This window comes from Manis pentadactyla, chromosome 11 (assembly GCF_030020395.1).
Source record: "Manis pentadactyla isolate mManPen7 chromosome 11, mManPen7.hap1, whole genome shotgun sequence".
NCBI classification, from domain to species: Eukaryota; Metazoa; Chordata; class Mammalia; order Pholidota; family Manidae; genus Manis; species Manis pentadactyla.
The window spans coordinates 31851144-31869701 of NC_080029.1; the positions used below are offsets into that span (position 1 = coordinate 31851144).

General features: G+C 44.4%; 1 protein-coding gene across 6 annotated transcripts in view; it reads right to left on the reverse strand.

The window, feature by feature from the left end:
• SUSD6 (sushi domain containing 6) overlaps window positions 1-18558 on the reverse strand; it is a 118262-nt gene that overhangs the window by 17648 nt on the left and 82056 nt on the right. Inside the window, exon 1 of one of the 6 annotated variants that reach the window (XM_036913367.2) lies at window positions 182-280. The exons of the other annotated variants lie outside the window; for them this stretch is intronic. Within the exon in view, the coding sequence (XP_036769262.1) occupies window positions 182-263 (82 nt within the window). The 5' untranslated portion in view covers window positions 264-280. Of the gene's footprint in view, window positions 1-181; window positions 281-18558 lie in introns of those variants that run through there. 6 annotated transcript variants of the gene reach the window in all.

Here is an 18558-nt window from a genome sequence, read left to right on the forward strand (position 1 = left end):
GGCACTGTTCTGAGCTCTCTTACAAAAAAAAAAAAGCAGGTACTATATTTTCTCCATTTTATAGATAAGAACAATGAGGCTTAGGTGAGTTATTTGCCCCAAATCACACACTGGTAAATGATGAGGCTGGATTCAACAGGCACTCTGGCTCCTGAGCTTCAGGGCTGGCTGCTAGGCCTACCTGGGCTTGCTGAGGAGAGCAGGATACCAGGTTCCATTCTGTGGCTCACCCCCTGTACCCAGGCCTGGAACCTGTGGCACATCCAGGTAGTCTGTATGTCAAAGAAAAGTCACACTGTAGTGTGAACAGGCCAGTCCAAAAGGGAGGTGATTTCCTTCAAGAAAGCTGGGACTGGGCATCAAGACAAATGCAGAGGTGTGTGAAGGGAGGCGAGTAATCACATCTGACTACAAGTCAAAAGGTTTCTTCTGAGGCCTCCTTAAAAACTTCAGTAATAACCACTCATATTTATTGACCATCTACATATGCCAAGAACTAGTCTGAGCACTTTACATGAATACCTCATTAAAGCTTCACAAAAATCCTGTAGGAAAGATATTATTACAGCATTATACAGATGAGCAAACTGAGAGAGGTTAAGAAACTTGCTCAAGGTCACCCAGCAGGTAAGGGGCAGAGTCAGGACTTGAACCTAGGAAGGTGGACTTTCCACTCCACAGCTCTGGACAGTAACAGAGGGTCTCTGAGTCCGGCGCCTCCTCTAATACCCACAGGGAGGGGAGCTCAGGGACAAAGGCAGTCTGGGTCCTGTCCATGGACATGGTCTCTCTGGGCCTCAGTTTTAGTACACGAAGGAACCAGATGACCTCTGATGTCTCCTCTGACATTTGCATATTTGTCTGAAGTTGGGTGGGTGACTGGCCTCCCTACCTTCATGAGGTTCCTTCATAAAAAGCCCTACAGCCACTGTGGTTTGGATTGGGCGCAGGATGTGAGAGGCTGGAGAAGTATCCTGCCTGTGCAGAAGCTCCTGCATCCGCTGGGGCAGATTCCTGCCCTGGGTGTGTGATGGGAGTAGGGAAACAAGAGGAGTGTGATTTCCCTGGCTTTCTGCCTTCCTAAGCCCCCACTCAATAGTCAAGAGGCTAAAACTGGCTAGAGCAAGAGGGAAGAGACGATTTCTCATGCCATTTGCAACCTTCCTCTCCTCTAAGACAAACCTTCCCAGCAGTCAGACAGGAAGCCCATTGTCCAGCCAGGATCCCTATTCTCATGAGAACTTCCCACATGCTGGGGGAAGCCAGCCAGCCAGCCCAGGGAGCTCAAGCCTTTCCGAGGGTGTGGCCTCGGGTGGGAGAACAGAGAGAAACACCGTGGCTTAGGCTGCCCCTACAGCTTCTGTGAGGCAGGCCTCACCACCACTTTCCTAAGAGAGGCCCAGGCCAAGCCTTGCTTCAGGAGACCGGCAACTCACAGGTGGGCCTGCCTTCAGAGCCTGTCTGTTTTGTTTAGGTCTGGGTCCCGCACCCACTCCCCCTCACAGGAGAAGGGAAAAAGCCAGCCAGCAGTTTCGGAGCCAACAAGGAGGAAGAATATATTCTTTATTGCACCCTGCCCCAAACACGAGAACTTCTGTCACCTGGAAGCAGCCACCAATGTCCTCGGTCCTTTGGAAAGAAGTGCTTTCCCCCCCTCTCCTCCACTTAGAAACCCTGAACTGAAAGCACACTGGGTCAACTGGAACTCCACCCACCTTCCAAGGTTTAATTCCAAGGTCATGGCTCCAAGAAACCATCCCCAAGAGAACTGCCAGGGAGAGTGAAGCAGCACGGTGTAGAGCTTACAGCGTGGGCCCGGGAGGAGAGCACCCTGTTGGTGTATTGCTCTGCCAGTTACCCATCATGTGGATTTAGGCAGAGCTTCTTGTTTCTCAGTTTCCTCGTTTGTAGAATAAAGACACTAAAGATATGGTATGCAGATTAATCACAGTTACACAGGTAGAGTACCTGGTAGTGGGTCTGTCACACACAAAGCATCAATAACAGCTTTACTAGTCCTGTGTGTTCCCATACCACCTTCACTCCTCTCTAAACTGTCTCCATTCCACATCATCTCTGCAGTTACCTCCTCACAGTCATGCCTACCTCCACCTCTCCAGAACCCCACCACCCACCCAAGCTATGGGGCATGCATTTGTTCTACCCATTTTTGTATCCCCACTTCTTGGCAGAGGATCTGGCAGATAGTAGATACTTAGCAGAAAACTGACCTGACTTTAAAAAATTTGCCCATGTTCAAGGGACTCTACTGTTCTGTTTTGCTTTGTTTTTTTATTAAGGTATCATTGATATACAATCTTATGCTTAGGGACTGTACTGTTTTTAATGGCAAAGAGTCACATGGTTTCTGATTTGAGATGAGTCAAGAACAGATTATCAGCCAAAAGAACCTTCTGCAGGGTACATCTATTCTCTAAATTGGCACCTGACCATGAAAATATACTCCTGAACTTGCAGGATCAGAGCCTTAACAGATCAGAGCATGGTCTTGGATGTGAGACAGATGAATCTGGGTTTGACCTAGGGGCCTGCTCTGCAACCTTGTCAACTGCCTAAACTTTTCTTAGCCTTACTCCTTTACAGCCATTCCCACCTCCATGAAGTGTTAGGGAGGACTGATACAACTGTATACCTCAAAGTGTGTTGTATCATACCTGGCACACATCAGGCACCAATTAATTTTTCACATTTATTTTCACATAGCAAACTAAACCCTTACCTCTGGTCTTTGGAATGGGATGGGGCAAAACTTTGGCAAAGGAAAGAAAAAGGGTTGTTTTAGAAATTTCTGGATTTCTGGAGAGGGGACAGGCAGAGAACAGAGTGAATGAGTTCTTCGGGAGCTCTTCCTTTCTTCTCCCCTTGTTCCACCTCAGTAATCCGCTTTCCCCAACTTCCCTTCTCAACAGAACAGCCTGGGCTGCTCTTGAGTGGGTCTCCATACAGCGTGTTGCCCTTTCACCACCTCCTGTTGTCAATGCTCAGGGACTGGGGGCGGAGGCTACGGCTGGGGCTGCGCTCCCCACCCCCACTCCCACAGTTACAACTGTTAACAGAAGGGCAGGCAGGAGGACACTCCTTCATCCTACTGCTCCAGGCCTGGGCCATCCAGGATCTAAAGTCCCACCCAGTGCCATGACCTACACCCCAAGGATGATGGGATGAGAGCAGAGTTAGGGTGCCAGGCCATTCCATGTGCATTAACAAATGCTACTATGTTTTCCCTTGGGAGCTGTAGTTAAAGGGTTAAAGGGTTAAGAGAAAGCAGACAATGTTTATTTTTTACTCATCAGCATTGCTACTTCCAGGTCTCAAATCTCATATCCTTCACCCTATCATCTACCTGAGCTGCACACGCATTGGCTCTCCTCACTGAGAATTCCCCACTTCCAGGAGGATGCAGGCTAGTCCTCTGGAGGAAGGCCCAGTTGGCTGCTTTAGGCACTGTCTAACCTCAGAAGGGTAACCAGTGATGACTAACTTAGAAGCCAGGCTTGGAATTTAAAGCAGGGTTGTACTCTTGGGTACAAAGGTCAGAGTTGCGGTTTCATTTCCAATTCTACAATCCAATGGTAATTCCTAATGCCAAATCTAGTGCCATGCACATATAGTAGGCCTTCAAGAAACAAATTTACATTTACAACAGATGTAATGATCTCTGTTGGAGAAGTGAGGAAGAGAATTAACATTGATCACCATGCAGGACACTGGACACTCACTTTAAAGCTGTCATCCTATTCAGCTCTTCTGCCTGTGAGGAAGGTAGTATAATAATCAGTTTGCTTAGATGAAGAGACTGAGGCTTTGAAAAACTGAGTAATGGCCTGAGGTTACACGGCTACTAAGCATTAAGGAGTCTGGATTCAAACTCTGGTTTGCCCTTCTCCCTGTTGTAGGGCAACTCCAGATGCCACCGGAAAACTTCACCTAAAACCTAAAAAAGTATAACATGGGATGGGGTACATCTGACAAAAGTTGCAGTAATTCCTGTTTGGAGAAGAATGTGGACTGGTGAGTTTACTTATGCCCAGAGGACTCAGCTCGTATCTCAAATGGGCCCACATTTTTCCAGGGAAGTAGAGGGAAAAGGCAAGACAGTTTTCTTTGCTAATCTCTGAGCATTACAAATAATGGAGCTATTTAAGGATCACAGATACCAAAGCTGCAAGTAGGAGAAGGTATGGGGGCATTTTCAGCTAAAAACACAAGTCTTCCAAGAGGGATATACGGAAGGAAGGTTGTCACTAGACACAGAATGGGGAGATGGCTGATAACTAACTAAAGGGCTGCCTTTCTGCCGGCTTCCCAGAATATACAGGGTCACCGGGGCGTCTCTGCCACATACCAAACAGTGACTCAGGCAGAGTTTTGCTTCTTCCAGGTGCTCACCAGGGCACTGCTCCTCCCCCAGGCCTACACAACTGCACAGAATGAAAGGAAATAATCAAACTCTAGCTACATATGGTAGCAGAAATCAGCTGACATGATGGCCTGTAACCAGCAAGACCCTGGAGTTCTTGGAAAAACACTCACCAGCAGTTGAGGGGTAAAGATCTGAATGGCCTGTGCTAAAGAAAAATGTGACTACATCTCCTTGTGACAGACAAGAGTGAGTAACTGACCACAAGACTATATGGCATGCTGTGAAGTGGGTGGGCCCTGTACATTTTGTGGAAGCCTGTGTGAGCCTGACCCTACCACCAGACAGACAGTAGAAAATATAAAAGGGAAAATATGGGGTGGGGGAAGGAATGAAGCTGCCAAGGCTGTAAGTATTGCCTTTGCAGCCTCTGAGCCAACAAGAACAAGGGACTCTGTGATAAGTGAGCACAGGAGATGGGAGTCTAAAGTTACAAAGTCCACACCTCTGGATATTCTTCCTTCTCCCTCTTGTGGGGGGATAGGATTCTCTTCTTGAAACACTTAATCCTAAATTACCCTGTCACACGGCCACCACAGGAAAAGCAGCATGTCAAGCCTTCTTTCCTTGCATCTCCAAAGGGGAAACTTAACACCCTGTGCTATCATCAGCTGATCAAGGACAGTGAGGAGTCAAATCCTCCCAGGGGATCTTTGTTTTTCCCTACTTTTCAACATTTGGGTTTTTCTAAAGATATAGACCAGATGGGGCCATGGAGGTCAATTTGGCAGTTGTGGGCTACAGCGCTTCTTTCCTCCTCCCAGGCAGCAGGGAAGACAGCTCACCTGCAAATCCTTCCCACTTGCTTTTCTCTGAAGAAACCATATGTAAGCCTCTTAAAAGAATTTAAAAAACAACAAGAATCCACTCAAACCTGCTGTGAGGTCCAAAGCAGGGCAGCAAGCCCTGAGGAGCTTTCCTCCCCAAGTCTGGGGCCCGCCTCCCCTCCGATTTCAGCCTGTGTATTGATCAGCCTGGCTCTGGCACGCTGCTGAGACTCCTTGATCGTTAAACAGTCACCTCAAAACAGACCAGCCAAGCTTGGGCCAGGACCAGGCCAGAGTCAGGAGTCGTCCCAGCCGAGCTTTTATTTGTCACACTGAAGTCCATGCTTCTGTCACCTCCTCTGGCCTCTCTTGGTCTTTGGACCCTTGACTTTGGACCCAAGCCATTGTGGACCGACCAGTTTGAGATTCCTGGTCATAAGATATTGCCTCCTGCAGCCTCACTAATTCTGTCTCAGTACAGAACTATGTCCAAAGGTCACATAGGTAAACAGAGTCTTTTGTCTTTCAAAGTATGGGTTTAATAACTTTAACCCAGAAAAGAGTAAAAAACATTTACAAGTGTTGATTATTATTTTCTCTGGGTTTCACTTTCCGAATAGGAATTCCTTCGTTAATTTAACAAATACCAGTGTGCCCGGTTGGTGCTAGAAATTCAAGAGCAAACAATACAAGGTCCTGTCCCTGAGCAGACTTCAGACTCTGAGAATATAGATAAGGAGCCCCAACCAGGTTATAATAATAATATCTACTCTTTTTATTTCCCAGAATTCATGTAAAGGGTACATTTATCCATTCACTTTTCAGCAAGTTTTTACTAGGTACCAAAGCACTGTGGCAGGCAGTGGGGGAAGACAGGGAGATGAAAAAAAAATACAGGTCCTACTTCTCCAGGAGCTGTCTAATACATAACCATAACATGCACATGTTAGAAATCTGTATGGCTTACAATGGGAGGTTCTGAAGAAGGATTAATCCAAGGAGGAAGACATCAGAGAGGATGGAAGAAATGGTGTTAGAACTTGTACTTTAGAGGGCAGCAGGACTGACCAAGAGATTGTGACTGAGATAAAGGAGAGTGGGGAGAACATGCAAGGGGGAGATGAGGACAGAGGCAGAGAAGCAGGAAGAGGTGGTATGTGTATGTGTATGGAAAGCAGGTTTAATAGGAGATAGCTGGACATTAAGAACAGAGAAGGGACCAGAGCAGAAAAGGAACACAAAGGTATCTGCTGGCGCCAAACAGGAAGAGTCCTGAATATAAGACTAAGGAATGAAAAATCCTGGGTTCCTCTTGCATAAAATGGGATTTTAAGGACACTTCCAGTTCTAAAATACAAAGTCATTTACTACTAATAAAATGGAAGTCTACTTTATAGCACTAATCCAGTGAAGAAGTCAGCCATATAAATCTTCCTGTCTACTCTGGAAACTATTTTTTAATGGGTGTGCTGGTATGGTACAGACAGGGAAAGACAGAGGGGAAAACAATGTGAGTTTTCCAGTGCAGATTTATTGCACTTCTTGTTTGCCTAGGTGAGCGGGGCCAGGAAAGAACTGGAGGGACTGGAGCAGAGAAAAGGAACCCAAAGCTATCTTGCAGTCAATTTCTTTCCCAGGGTTCTCTCACATGGCAACAGATGGCCTATCCCTGGAGGACTGGAGCTCAGAAAGCAGCTGCTCCCGGGTCCTGGTTCTAATAGCTGGGGTCGCAGGACCTCTCTGCACAGGCTGAATGCCACACATCAATGGGTTCCATTGTGCCTGCATGCATGAGCTCTCATGTCCAGGCTCATGCCCTATGCCTGCCTGGAACAGAGGACTGGGAAAAATAACTCTACACACTTACTTGCACATTAATGGAAAGATACAAACAAAGTCCAATTTTATATAAATGACCTTGACTTTGTGAGAAACTATTGAAATGCTAATGTTTTGAGAGATAAAGGACCGGGCCCACAGAGGGTCAAATGGGCAGGGGCAGAGGAGCAGATCATAATCAGAGGAAAATAACTACCTGCCTCAGGTGCTCCCCCTCTTCCTGCCCAATGCTTGGAGTCTGGCTCCACCACACCAACCAAAAAGTGGGCTAGATGTTTCATGTACCAGAAAAGGGGATAAAAATTCATAAAACGATATGTGTGTGTACACAGAGGAATGTAAATGTATGATTACATAATTAGGCACATTAAAGTATTTATACTGCTGAGACTAAAAGCCCCTACTCACAGGCATTTCACCAAAGTTGAAAGGGGAAAAAGAAAATAGAAAATAAAGCATCTAATTGCAATCTTCGACAAAGCCAGACATCCCCAGCTGGTGCCACAGCTGAATTCTCTTAATTAACATGTTGTAATGGCAAATATGAAAGACACTGTATGCTTATCAACTCCACTGTCGAGGCCAGCCAACCATGGGAGAGGCACCAAAACTGCTGTAATTAAAGAGATTTTTCTCTTTCTTTTACAATAGTGCTCTGATGTGGGACACTGGTTGTTTTTTCTTAAAAATTGAACTGCTTAAAGCACACACATATAAGAACTCTATTCCCACAAAGTTAAGGACTGAGACTGGAGAATATGGACAAGTTCACAGACTAGAAGCTGGCTTATTTTTTGGTGGTTGTTAGTCTCTTACCTGCCCCCCACAAACTTGGGGCTTTAAGTTAGAGAAGGCTGGCAATGTTTGAGCAGCCTAGCCTTTTAAATATAAGACCATCTGACAGCTTAAAATCATAGATTAAATGTACCTCAATGGAAAGATGTTGACAGAAATTAGCATATAAGTGAGTACAACCCAGGAGAAAAGGCATTAATTACACAAGAGAGTAAATCGACATGGATTGTGTTCCAAACGACAGCCTCTCACAGTTCTGGAAGAGCCTTGCACACTTACAAAGAGGGCTTGTTTGGGGCAACTTGGTGGTATCAGACTATTATATTATAAGCAATCCCTCCATTTCCCTGAAAAGGCCCGCAAACTGCTGAAGTCAAACAATATGTTTACGTATTATAAGGAAGTCTATTCTCAGAAAGCCAAACAATATTGTAAAATGCCTAATGATACTCTGCCTTTTAGATACAATCTTGGACAATGTAATTTGGGTGTCTTATAGATTATTCTTTAACTCTGTGTTCTTTCCTCTTTGCAGTCAAGCAGGGCTATTGATTTACAGTCAGTGAGTATTCAACTGACACTAATATTCCCCACTTCTGGCATGTTCACTGGATTTCAAAATCTTTTCTTTTCCTCAATTATATCAACTTTGTAAGGCCTACCCTATCCTTCTTATAACTACCATCAGCAATGTCATTTTTCCACTTTCAACTTATCCTTACAAAATAAAGGTCCAAAAGTTCACGTTACTGCTCCAGCACACATGGCCATGCAGATGGTGACACTGCTGAGTGAGACGGTCAACACTCATGACTGTTAAAGAGCTTCTTTCTCATCTGCTGCACAAAAGTCCAACTTCACTACACAAAGGTAAATGGGGTGTCCCTTTACAAGGTACCAGAGTACAGGCTGTTCTGGAGACAAATGCTTGAAAGCCGACTGCTCAGCACTGATTCAAAAAAATCACCTTATCAAATTTGGATTCCTTGCCCCCTCATTCCCTTAACCCAAAAGGCCCAAAATCATTTTGGTGAACCAAGAGAATATACATTCTTAAGTAATCCCAGACTTAAATGAGGAATCTGTCCAAGACCAGAGACAAGCAACACACACACACACACACACACACACACACACACACACACAGACTTAAATGAGGAATCTGTCCAAGATCAGAGACAAGCAACACACACACGTGCACACACACACAGACTTAAATGAGGAATCTGTCCAAGACCTGAGACAAGCAACACACACACACACACACACACACACACACACACACACACACACACACACTCACTGATTTACAAAGAAGCCACAATTGCATGCAGGGTTCAAAGGTTTGCACTGCACGGAGGAGAGTCAAGCTAGTCAGCACCTGCCGCAGGCCTGTTACTCAGGATGACAGATCATCCTGGGTTTCCCAGCCTCTCTGCCTTGTTGATGGAAAAGGCTTGTCATGTGGCAATCAGGGATCCCTTACAGTCTTTGCAGATGGCTCTAGTCAGACCTTGCAGTGGAATAATGTTAGCAGAATAGTTTCTTCCCCAACTGGAAGCAACTTGGCCTATGGTAAACAGAATCAGTGTGCCTGATGTATGCCAGGCAAATGGGTAATGTCCTCTGGGGTTGGCCCCTTTGTATCTGCAGCCTTTCTGCAAAACCAAATGAAACCATATACCTAAAAGAGCATTGAAGTTGCACAGCAATTGATTCTGAACTCTGGGCTTGCTACATTCTCTCCCAAGCTGTCCCCCTTCAATCTTCCCAGCTAGCCTCACCTCTCAGAGGGACGAAAAAGAACAAACACAAAGACCACTGGGCCTTCTGCAAATGTGGGCTGTGCCTTCAAAGTCAAGCCCTGTTTTAGGGACCACCCTGTTACTCTGTAACAGAGACTAGTTTAGCAGTTTATCTACCAGCAATTCAGAACAGAGTATCTGTGGCCTTGCAGCTTTCTTGAAAAGGGTAAGAAAGCACTGGTGTTTTAGGCAATAACATGAAGTGAACACTTAAGAGTCAAGACTCCACACTAAGTGTTTCTCCTAGTACCTCTCCTGTGCAAGGGCCCCAAGTCCTCAGCAGAGAGAGCCAAAGCTGACAGCAGTCTCTACCTGGCCTGCACCCCAGCCTGGCAACAGGCTGGGATGATCCCCAAAGAGCAACTGCTCACTTCACAGCGCAGAAGACACATTGCACTGGTCATGCCATGGTTCTGTGCCAGGGAGCTTGGGGTGGGTCAGGTGGGAGTGGCAGGCCTGGCCAGGGCACAGCAGCTGGTATTGAAAATGTCATTCATTTTCTGACTTAAAAGAACTAGACAAGTACCTCCCTTAGCAATCATTTACCTTTCCCTCCTTCCACTGGGAATTAATAGATCTGGGGTAAGCGTAACATGTTTATGCTTGTTTGCCCTGATACAACCTTGACAAAAAGTTATTTTCCAAATTTCCATTTTTCACTAAGAGCAACTACCAGATACATACTCTATTAGGAAAAGTGCTTTTTGACTGGTCTTCCTTGATTTTACTTATAATCCAAAGTTACCCAAATTACTTATTTAAAATTGTTACGGGGGTGCAGGGAACAGGGATAATAGTATTTGACTTTGGCAACACTCTTACTGCTGACTGGGCATGAAGTAACTGTTTTCACCTGGACCTGAGCAATAATCCCTGGCCAATCACATCCTTAAATGACCAGTTGAAGACCTGAAAACTTGCACATTATGCCTGGCCCCATTCAGCCCACCAGGGGACATCGCCTCCACACTGAACAGGGCCTCAAATGGTCAGAACTTACTTGGGGTGGCACCCAATAGCAGGTCCTACTCAGCCAGCAACAACCGTATGGTCTGAATTGTGATACCCTCGCAGGAGGGGCTGCAGAGGCACAGGCATTATAGGACCATGCTCATGCAAGACAGAAGGAGCCTGCTCCTAGGCCATACAGGTACCTAACAGCATGGTTTCCTTCAAAGAACATGGATGGAGTTGGGGCTCCCTCCTACTGCCCACCCAGAAGCATACTCCAATTCACCCAGGTAGACAAATCTTACCCCCAAACACATTTTTCCTAGTGATGTTCTTTCTCAGAATCTTTGAAAGGCTGCCAATTTCTTTCCACAAGTCTAAATGTTTTGGCTGGATATGCAAGGCTCTCCACAATTTGGCTTGTCCCATTTCTCCAACGTCAAGTCCCACTAGGCTACTCCCATTGGCCTCACTCATGATCACAGCCTCACACCAGCCTTCTGGCTCTTCTCAACTCCCTCTCCTCAATATCCTCCACTTTTCCCTCTATGAACTCAAACCCAACCCACAGTGCAAGGCCCAATCTTGGTGCTCTCTTCTACAGGAATTTCTGTCCTCTGGACTAAAGCACCCACGGCTACACAGTCTTTTGTATTACATACCATTTCGTTCACACTGCTACATATGAGTTGGTCCTTCCTCTCCAGGGTACCACGAGCATCTCAAAAGGGTAGAGAGCCCACCATCACCAGCCTGGGCACATTTAAGGCATTGGACAAACCTACTTGATGGAGGCTGTGTCCAGAAGGGCCAATACCTCTTAAAATATGAACTAATCAAATGCTTAAAGGATCTGAGCTCTTGCTTCCCAGCAAGTTTTTCCTCTCCACACCCAACTACTGAACCCAGTCCTGGCAAACTGAGACTTCTGCTTGCAGACAGCCAGCATTCCAGTTCACATCAAAGTGTCAAACAAAGGATTTCACAACGCACCCATCCTCATCTCCCCCCTACCACTCTTCACGCTCCAGAGCTCTTCAAGGGCACCCTGTTTAAACAAGAGGTGCAGTATGTTTTTGGGAAATGATGAAGCAACTTCGCATAAGAGGAAAGAAAAAATTCACCAAATGCAAAAGGCCTTCTTGGAAAACAAATAGAATAGCTTCCCTGCCAGGGCAGAGAAAAAGGATTGACATGGAGGTTCTTCATCCTTGGCAAAGAAGCCTGCTGTACAGGGAACAGGAGAGACAAGGGCTTCAGGAAAGAAAAGGAGGCAAATCTTCACGGCCAGGTGTAGAACTCAGCAGTTTTCAGAGCTGGAGGCCCAACCAAATGCTTTATTTGATCCTGCCTGAGGTATCACTGAGAGCTCCTTTGTCTCTCACACACCTTCACCGATAGTTGGGTGCTAATGCAATCGTATTTTACATATACCAGGAACACTTGCTATTTAAAAACAATTGCATGGTGACTCCTTTGGTGGGTGATAAAATCTTTTTGCAATAACCACATTCCTTTTTTAAAAAATTTGATGGATAATTCTGTATTTCCTATATTTGGTTTGATTTTAAGGACTGTTTTCTCACATATTCCAGAGTGCCTGGCTTTTAGGGGATAGGGCATGGGGAGACACTAGGGTAGAAGGAGAAACTCATCATTTTGCTTGATCTGCAACAGAGGCTTATCTAACTACTACTCATATTTTACTTCTAAAACCACTACTAATCAAACATTACAGCAACATTAACAGTATGAAGAAGAACGTTCAAGAAAAACATTCAAGAAGAAAGAAAAGCATCACCCACCAAGGAAATCTCTCAGGGCCATGTCTGTAAGAAAACCTAATGTTTCCATAGCTAGTAATACAGCATTTCTAAAGTGCTGCAACCGCACTTCTTTGTCACAAGCCCCTCCTCCTGAACTCGAGAATTCATATCTATCCTGCCTGTTTGCATGGACTAGGAGGCGTGTGCCACAGATCAAACTTCAGCTTTTGCCCATAGCAACGTGAGCCAAGGAATACCTCTTCAGCCCTCTTGCTGTCTTACTTTCCCCAACTATGTAGTGAACATTCTCAATGAAAGGCCATAAACAAGCTGCCAAAGAAAAGTCAACTTTGAGATGCAATGACAGTGTGAAGAAGGTTCCTGCAATCTTACAGACTCTGACTTGAGTCCCTCCTGCAGGGTGTTCCTCCTTCTCAGATCTCCACCCCAGCCCTCTTTATCATCGCAGGCCACTGAGGCCTCCAGTCTTTCCAAGCAGAGGGAGCCCCTTTTCTTCATAACCAAGTGGATTTCACTATTAAGCCCTTTCAGGAAATACAAGTTAACCTACCCAATTTGCACCTCTTAACAGATTCCTAGAGTTCATGAAACTGCACTGTTTAGACAGGAGGCTGGGTGTGGCTATATGGGGAAAAATGCACCATCCATCATTTTTTCCCCATGCAGGGCCCTTCCTGCCAATAGTACTGATGCAGCACACATGCCAACTCATGTGCCTCTTTTTAAATATGCCAGTCAGTTTAAATTGAAGTCATTTTTTCAAAGTGAGCACTAACTTGATTGGTGGTAGGGAAAGTGAGGGACCAGGTGTTTCCATCTGTCTGCTCAGTGCATTCCCTCCCTGCAGGCAAGATATGCTGAAAGACAATCAGGATGTCTACCTCAGCTCCTTAACCACAAAAAAGAATCCCCTTCTCCTGTACCCACTAAAGAATTGGGTTATAAAATGACAGGGGCCATTCCCATAAACAGGATTTATGAGAAGGAACTACTGGGGAAGAGATGGAGAGGTAGCAGCTGCTCCCACCAAAACCACAGGTGAAACAGAGTCTAATAGAAATTAACTCTGAGTCTTCCTTTCAAACTGGAAAAGGCTGTCATTGGGGAGAATAAGATGAAAAAGGAATCACCCTTGCAGAATTCATACTTGCTGAGTTTTGTGGCGTCTGAGAATCAAAGAGGCTCTTCCCCTAACAAAGAAATGGGAAGCAACATTTGAGAGGGAGGGAACAGCATAAGCAAGGCCCTGGGGGCACATTCCATGGTGTATTAAGGGAATGATAAAATGCTTGGTGAGGTTCCAGGACAGCACAGGATAGGGAAGTGGCTGGAGAAAAAGCTGAAAGCACAGACAGGGTTGTGTTGTTGAGGAGTGTGGGTCGTCATATGAACTTTATAGTGAGGCCTGAGTTTGTTTTCTTTTAAGGAAAGGAATTGTTTTAAGATCTTGCAAAGCCTGAGATTTTGAGAGTTACTCTGGCAGCAGGGTAGATGACAGATTTGAGGGGAGGAGGTGGGGAAGACAATGGAGACAGAGGAACCAAGTCTGGTAAGGGATAATGAGGCCTTAAATGTCAGCAGTGTTTATTTTTTCTTGGAGGGGGCCATCATTTATACTCCTGACTGTACTGAACCTGCTGGCTGCTGGCTCACCCACCTACCTCAGCACAGATACAACCAGGAAGAAGAGTTCGGGTGCTTCTATGCTAACACAAACTCAAGTGTTCAGTGGAAACTGGGCGCTTTGGAGAGGGGATATACTTCCAGAATCCATTGCTGGTGAGTTCTGGTCCTCTGGACAGCAAGCTGCAATGAACTAGTAAACCCAAGGATACAAAATGAGAGTACACAATCTCAAGGAGATATATATATACATATATATACATATATATATATATATGTGTGTGTATGTATATATGGAGAAGGTGTAAAATTAAATTATTCCTAGTGGCCAAATGACCTGGTCAATGGTCATCCACAAAAATACATTCTACAAAAGAATATGAGAGCCCATCTTTATGAGACTTGGAAAGAATTTCTTCAACAAGTCAAAGAAAATATTCCAGAAAGGAAAAAATATCAATAAAGCTGACAGTGTAAAGCAGCAACGGTTCTGAAACTCTTTGTTCACAGGTCCCTTTCTGGTATTAAAAATTACTGAGGACCCCCAAAGAGTTGCCTGTGTGTTACATCAATATATGACACAATTAAAGCAAAACTTAAAAATTTTTATTTATTTGTAAATTCACTTAAAATCTAACAGTAAACATTGAGTGTGTCAACACATCGTGAAGCCTATGAAAACTAATACACACCTGTCAAAGAATGAGTGCAAAAAAGGCAAATAGCATCTTAGTATTAATATGAAAATAGTTTCAATGTTGTCAAACTCCTGAAAGGATCTCAAGGGCTCCGGAGAACCACACAGAACGTTAAAATAATCTACAAATTGGGGAATGGTAATAAAGGAAATACAAAATTAAAGCCACATGGGGATGCCATTTTATGGTTTATTTGCAAAACCAGCTGAAGAACTAAGAATTTTCTTATACATTGCTAGTGATGTAAACTGATACAACTACTTTGGAGGGCTAGCGGGCAATATGTACAAAGTTAAATTGTGTACTTTAAATATCTAGCAATTCCACTGCTAGGTGTATTTGACAGAGAAATCTTGTATACATGCTTAGCACACATGTACAAGAATGTTCCTTGCAGTATTGTTCCTAACAGTGAAGAACTGAAATTACCTATATACCAATCAATGAGAGAATGATTACAAATATTTTTTTGGCATACTGTATTAACACAATAGAATGCTATAGTGTAAGTAAAACAAGCCTATCAAAATGACTAGCTCTCAAAACCAATATTGAGTGAAAAAGGAAGGCTATGTGTATCAACTATATTCTAATTAAAAATAATTTAATTTTAAAAAGGAAGTTATGGAAGATTGCACAATTTTAAAACATAAAATACTCTATATTGCTTAGGAATCCATGTATAAGCATGTAAGACTTGTACATATAATGTACAAAATACATGTAAATACATGTGTTAAGTTTGTAAAAAACACACAAATGTGGTTAGAAGGATACATATCAGCTTAGGATACTGGTTACCTTTGGAGGAAAAGATCTGAAGCAAATATGTCAAAATATTAAATCTGGGTGACAAGGACCCAGATACAGTATTACTCTCTGTATTTTTTAACATTTGAGAATTTTCAATAAAAATTTGAAAATGCGGTAGTAGTACTTTAAGGTGGCTATTTCCTGGAACATACTGCACATGTAAGTGTTCATTCTTTTCACGTAGGTATTTTATACCACGAAACCAAGGCTTGTCATTTCTTAACAGGGTTTTTGGTAACCTGGTAATTATCCTCATCTTCACAATCATTCTAGGACCCGTGTGGTCCCAAAATACAGACAAAAATTACAGGAATCACTAAGACTGCCAAATCCTATGGGACACATGGGATTACCTTTTCTAGGGCTCTCAGTATATATCACCCTGAATCCCAGACCTGTTTCCACCTACTCACTGAAGGATCCCCAACCCCACCCCCTACCAAAACACACTCAACTGAAAGCTAAGCTACCTAACAGCAACTATAAAAACACTTTTAACAACAGTCAGAGGACCATGCAGTAACTCTGGGCATGGACTTTGTGTTATAGGTACTTAGCCTCAATGGCCTCATAACCTGCCTCCAAATCAAAGTAGCAGCCAGACTGATCCAGTTGCAGTCCTCCTATTCTTCCTCATTTTACCCTACACACCTAGTCCTCAGGAGAGGACCTCCATGATGTGAAAATCCAGGTCCCTGATCCCTAATGTTCCTGCAACATGGAGAGCACCCACATTCCTTAGGGTACAGTGTTTCTCAAAGTGTGGGCCACTCTCACCACCCACAACAGACCCATGGGGCCAGCTGGTTAAACAGATTCTGCCCCAGAAAGGGAACAAATGAAACCTATACCCATGGTTTCTTTTCTTCAGGCAAAAGAACTGAAAGGCTGGGAGACTTTGATATTATTAAAAAATTTTTAAAGAATGCAGATTGCTAGGCTGCACCCCAGTCCAACTGAATGATTCTTTGTGGGCATGGAGTGTACGAATCTGATTTTAAAAGCTCAGTAAAGTTGGAAAAGCATCACCCCAAAGGATGTTGGTTTTCTAAGCCTGATGAAGGTACCAAACCTCATTACCTTCTCTGTATCCCCGAGGCTGAAGCAGCCAAATACCAACCAAACTCTCCTTTCCAGCTCTCTCTCAGTTTGAATTACGCCTCCTCATCAGGCCCAGTGTAAGTCTCTGTTCTTCTGGAAGCCTTCCTGGATGATGTCAGCGCCAATTCTCCTCTTTCTAATAGCACTCAGTACCTGAACCACTCAAGGGGAACAAAGATATACTCTGTCTTATGTTTTCCCCCAATTAGACTGTGAGGCCCTCAGTTCCTGGCAGAGGCCCACTGTGTATGTAATAGCTTTTTAACACTGAAATGGTTGAAATAATGCTGAAGACAATGGCATAGGGAAGTCAGTGTTACACACACACACACACACACACACACACACACACACACACACACACACACACAAAATGTAGTACAAAATAAGTATAGTATTTGATTTGCAATGGGAGGACTTGGGTTCAAACCCCAGCTTTATCATTTACTGGCTGTGCTGAGTTTATTGTGAGGACACCAATATATCTTGTGATATTCAAGAAAGTGGTTTACATCTTGTCAACCGCCAAAAGTGGTAGGCTGGTACAATCTATTGCTATCCCTTATTTCTCTGACCTCGAGAGGTGTTTCATATTATTTATTCTTCTTCAGAGCCAAGAAAGTGAGAGCACAGAACAGGCACTGAAACCATAAAAACACAGGGAAAGAAGGCCTCAGAAACTATATAGTAACTGAGGTCTGTGGGTAGCCCACACTGCTGGAACCTCTCCTGTTTAGGCGTCTGCACTTTCACCAGGGTAGAGAGGAGGTGCCAAGCAAACCACTCAGAACTGGAACCAAACCCCAGGAGATCTACAAACACTGAGTGATACACTGCCTGGGACAAGACAGCATTCTCATGGGGACTCCCTTCCCACCTGCACACCAAGAACAAAACAGTTTCATAGGAGCAAGGTAAGCAAGATGGAGGTCCTCAGGTGGGTGTGAACTTAAGCAGAGCAACAGTCTCAGCTTCTGGAAGTACTATCAAAGCCAGTCATTAAAATAATCTTCAAATTGCTCTTTCAGTGGGTGAAAAAGCACAGTGCAATATCCAGCTGCCTCAGATTAAAGCAGGGTAGTTAGGGGGGAAATGAGAAAGCAGGGTAAGAATTTCCAGTTACTGCTAACGAGGGAGGAAATTAATGGAATCATCAAAAGGTCTTGTTTTCTCTTAAAGTGAATTAAATCAACCTCAATCTTTCCCTGTTTCAATGAAGACCTTGGGCTAGTCAGTGCTTGGGCTGCCTCAAAGCCACCCAGGCAGGATCAGAGGGGCTGACAATTAGCCAAGGCTAGGAAATCTTCCATTTGCCCCTTCATTACAGAGCTTGGAAAGGCAGGGAAGACAATGCTTCTGAGGCAGGATGAGCTGTTTCTCTCTAAGCCAGGAGTCCTTTTAGCCTGCCAGTACAAACAGCAGGAAATAAAGGTTACAGACAGGGTCAAATCCAATCTGATGAATAGCAAACTCCCCTCGGAGAGTACAAATATTCTGTAACTCACAACTAGCCTAGACAAAGTGGGCAAAGGAGAGAAGGGAAAAGGAAAAGGACTGGGGAGCTCTGGATGTGCCCCTCACACAGATGGTTTAAAAAGGGCTTTCTATGATCTCCTCAGGCACACCCCAACCCCTAACACACTTGATGTACAAACATCAATAGTCAGCTCAGCCAGAGTGCAGAGGAGTTAAAATGAGCACAGAGCGAGGAAAAGGAGAAGGAGGGCACAGGAGGACAATTACATGAAGTTAAGAAGAAGGAAGGGAGAGACTGAAGGAAATGAGAAGAGGTACATGGACACAACCCTCTACTCCATCCACCCAGCAGATCCTGACACAGGCCTACCATGAGCACTGTGCCAGGCAATGGAGAATGTGGAATGATAGACAATACTGAGCACCCTGGAAATGAGAACTTATCAGATAGCCTGTGAAGCC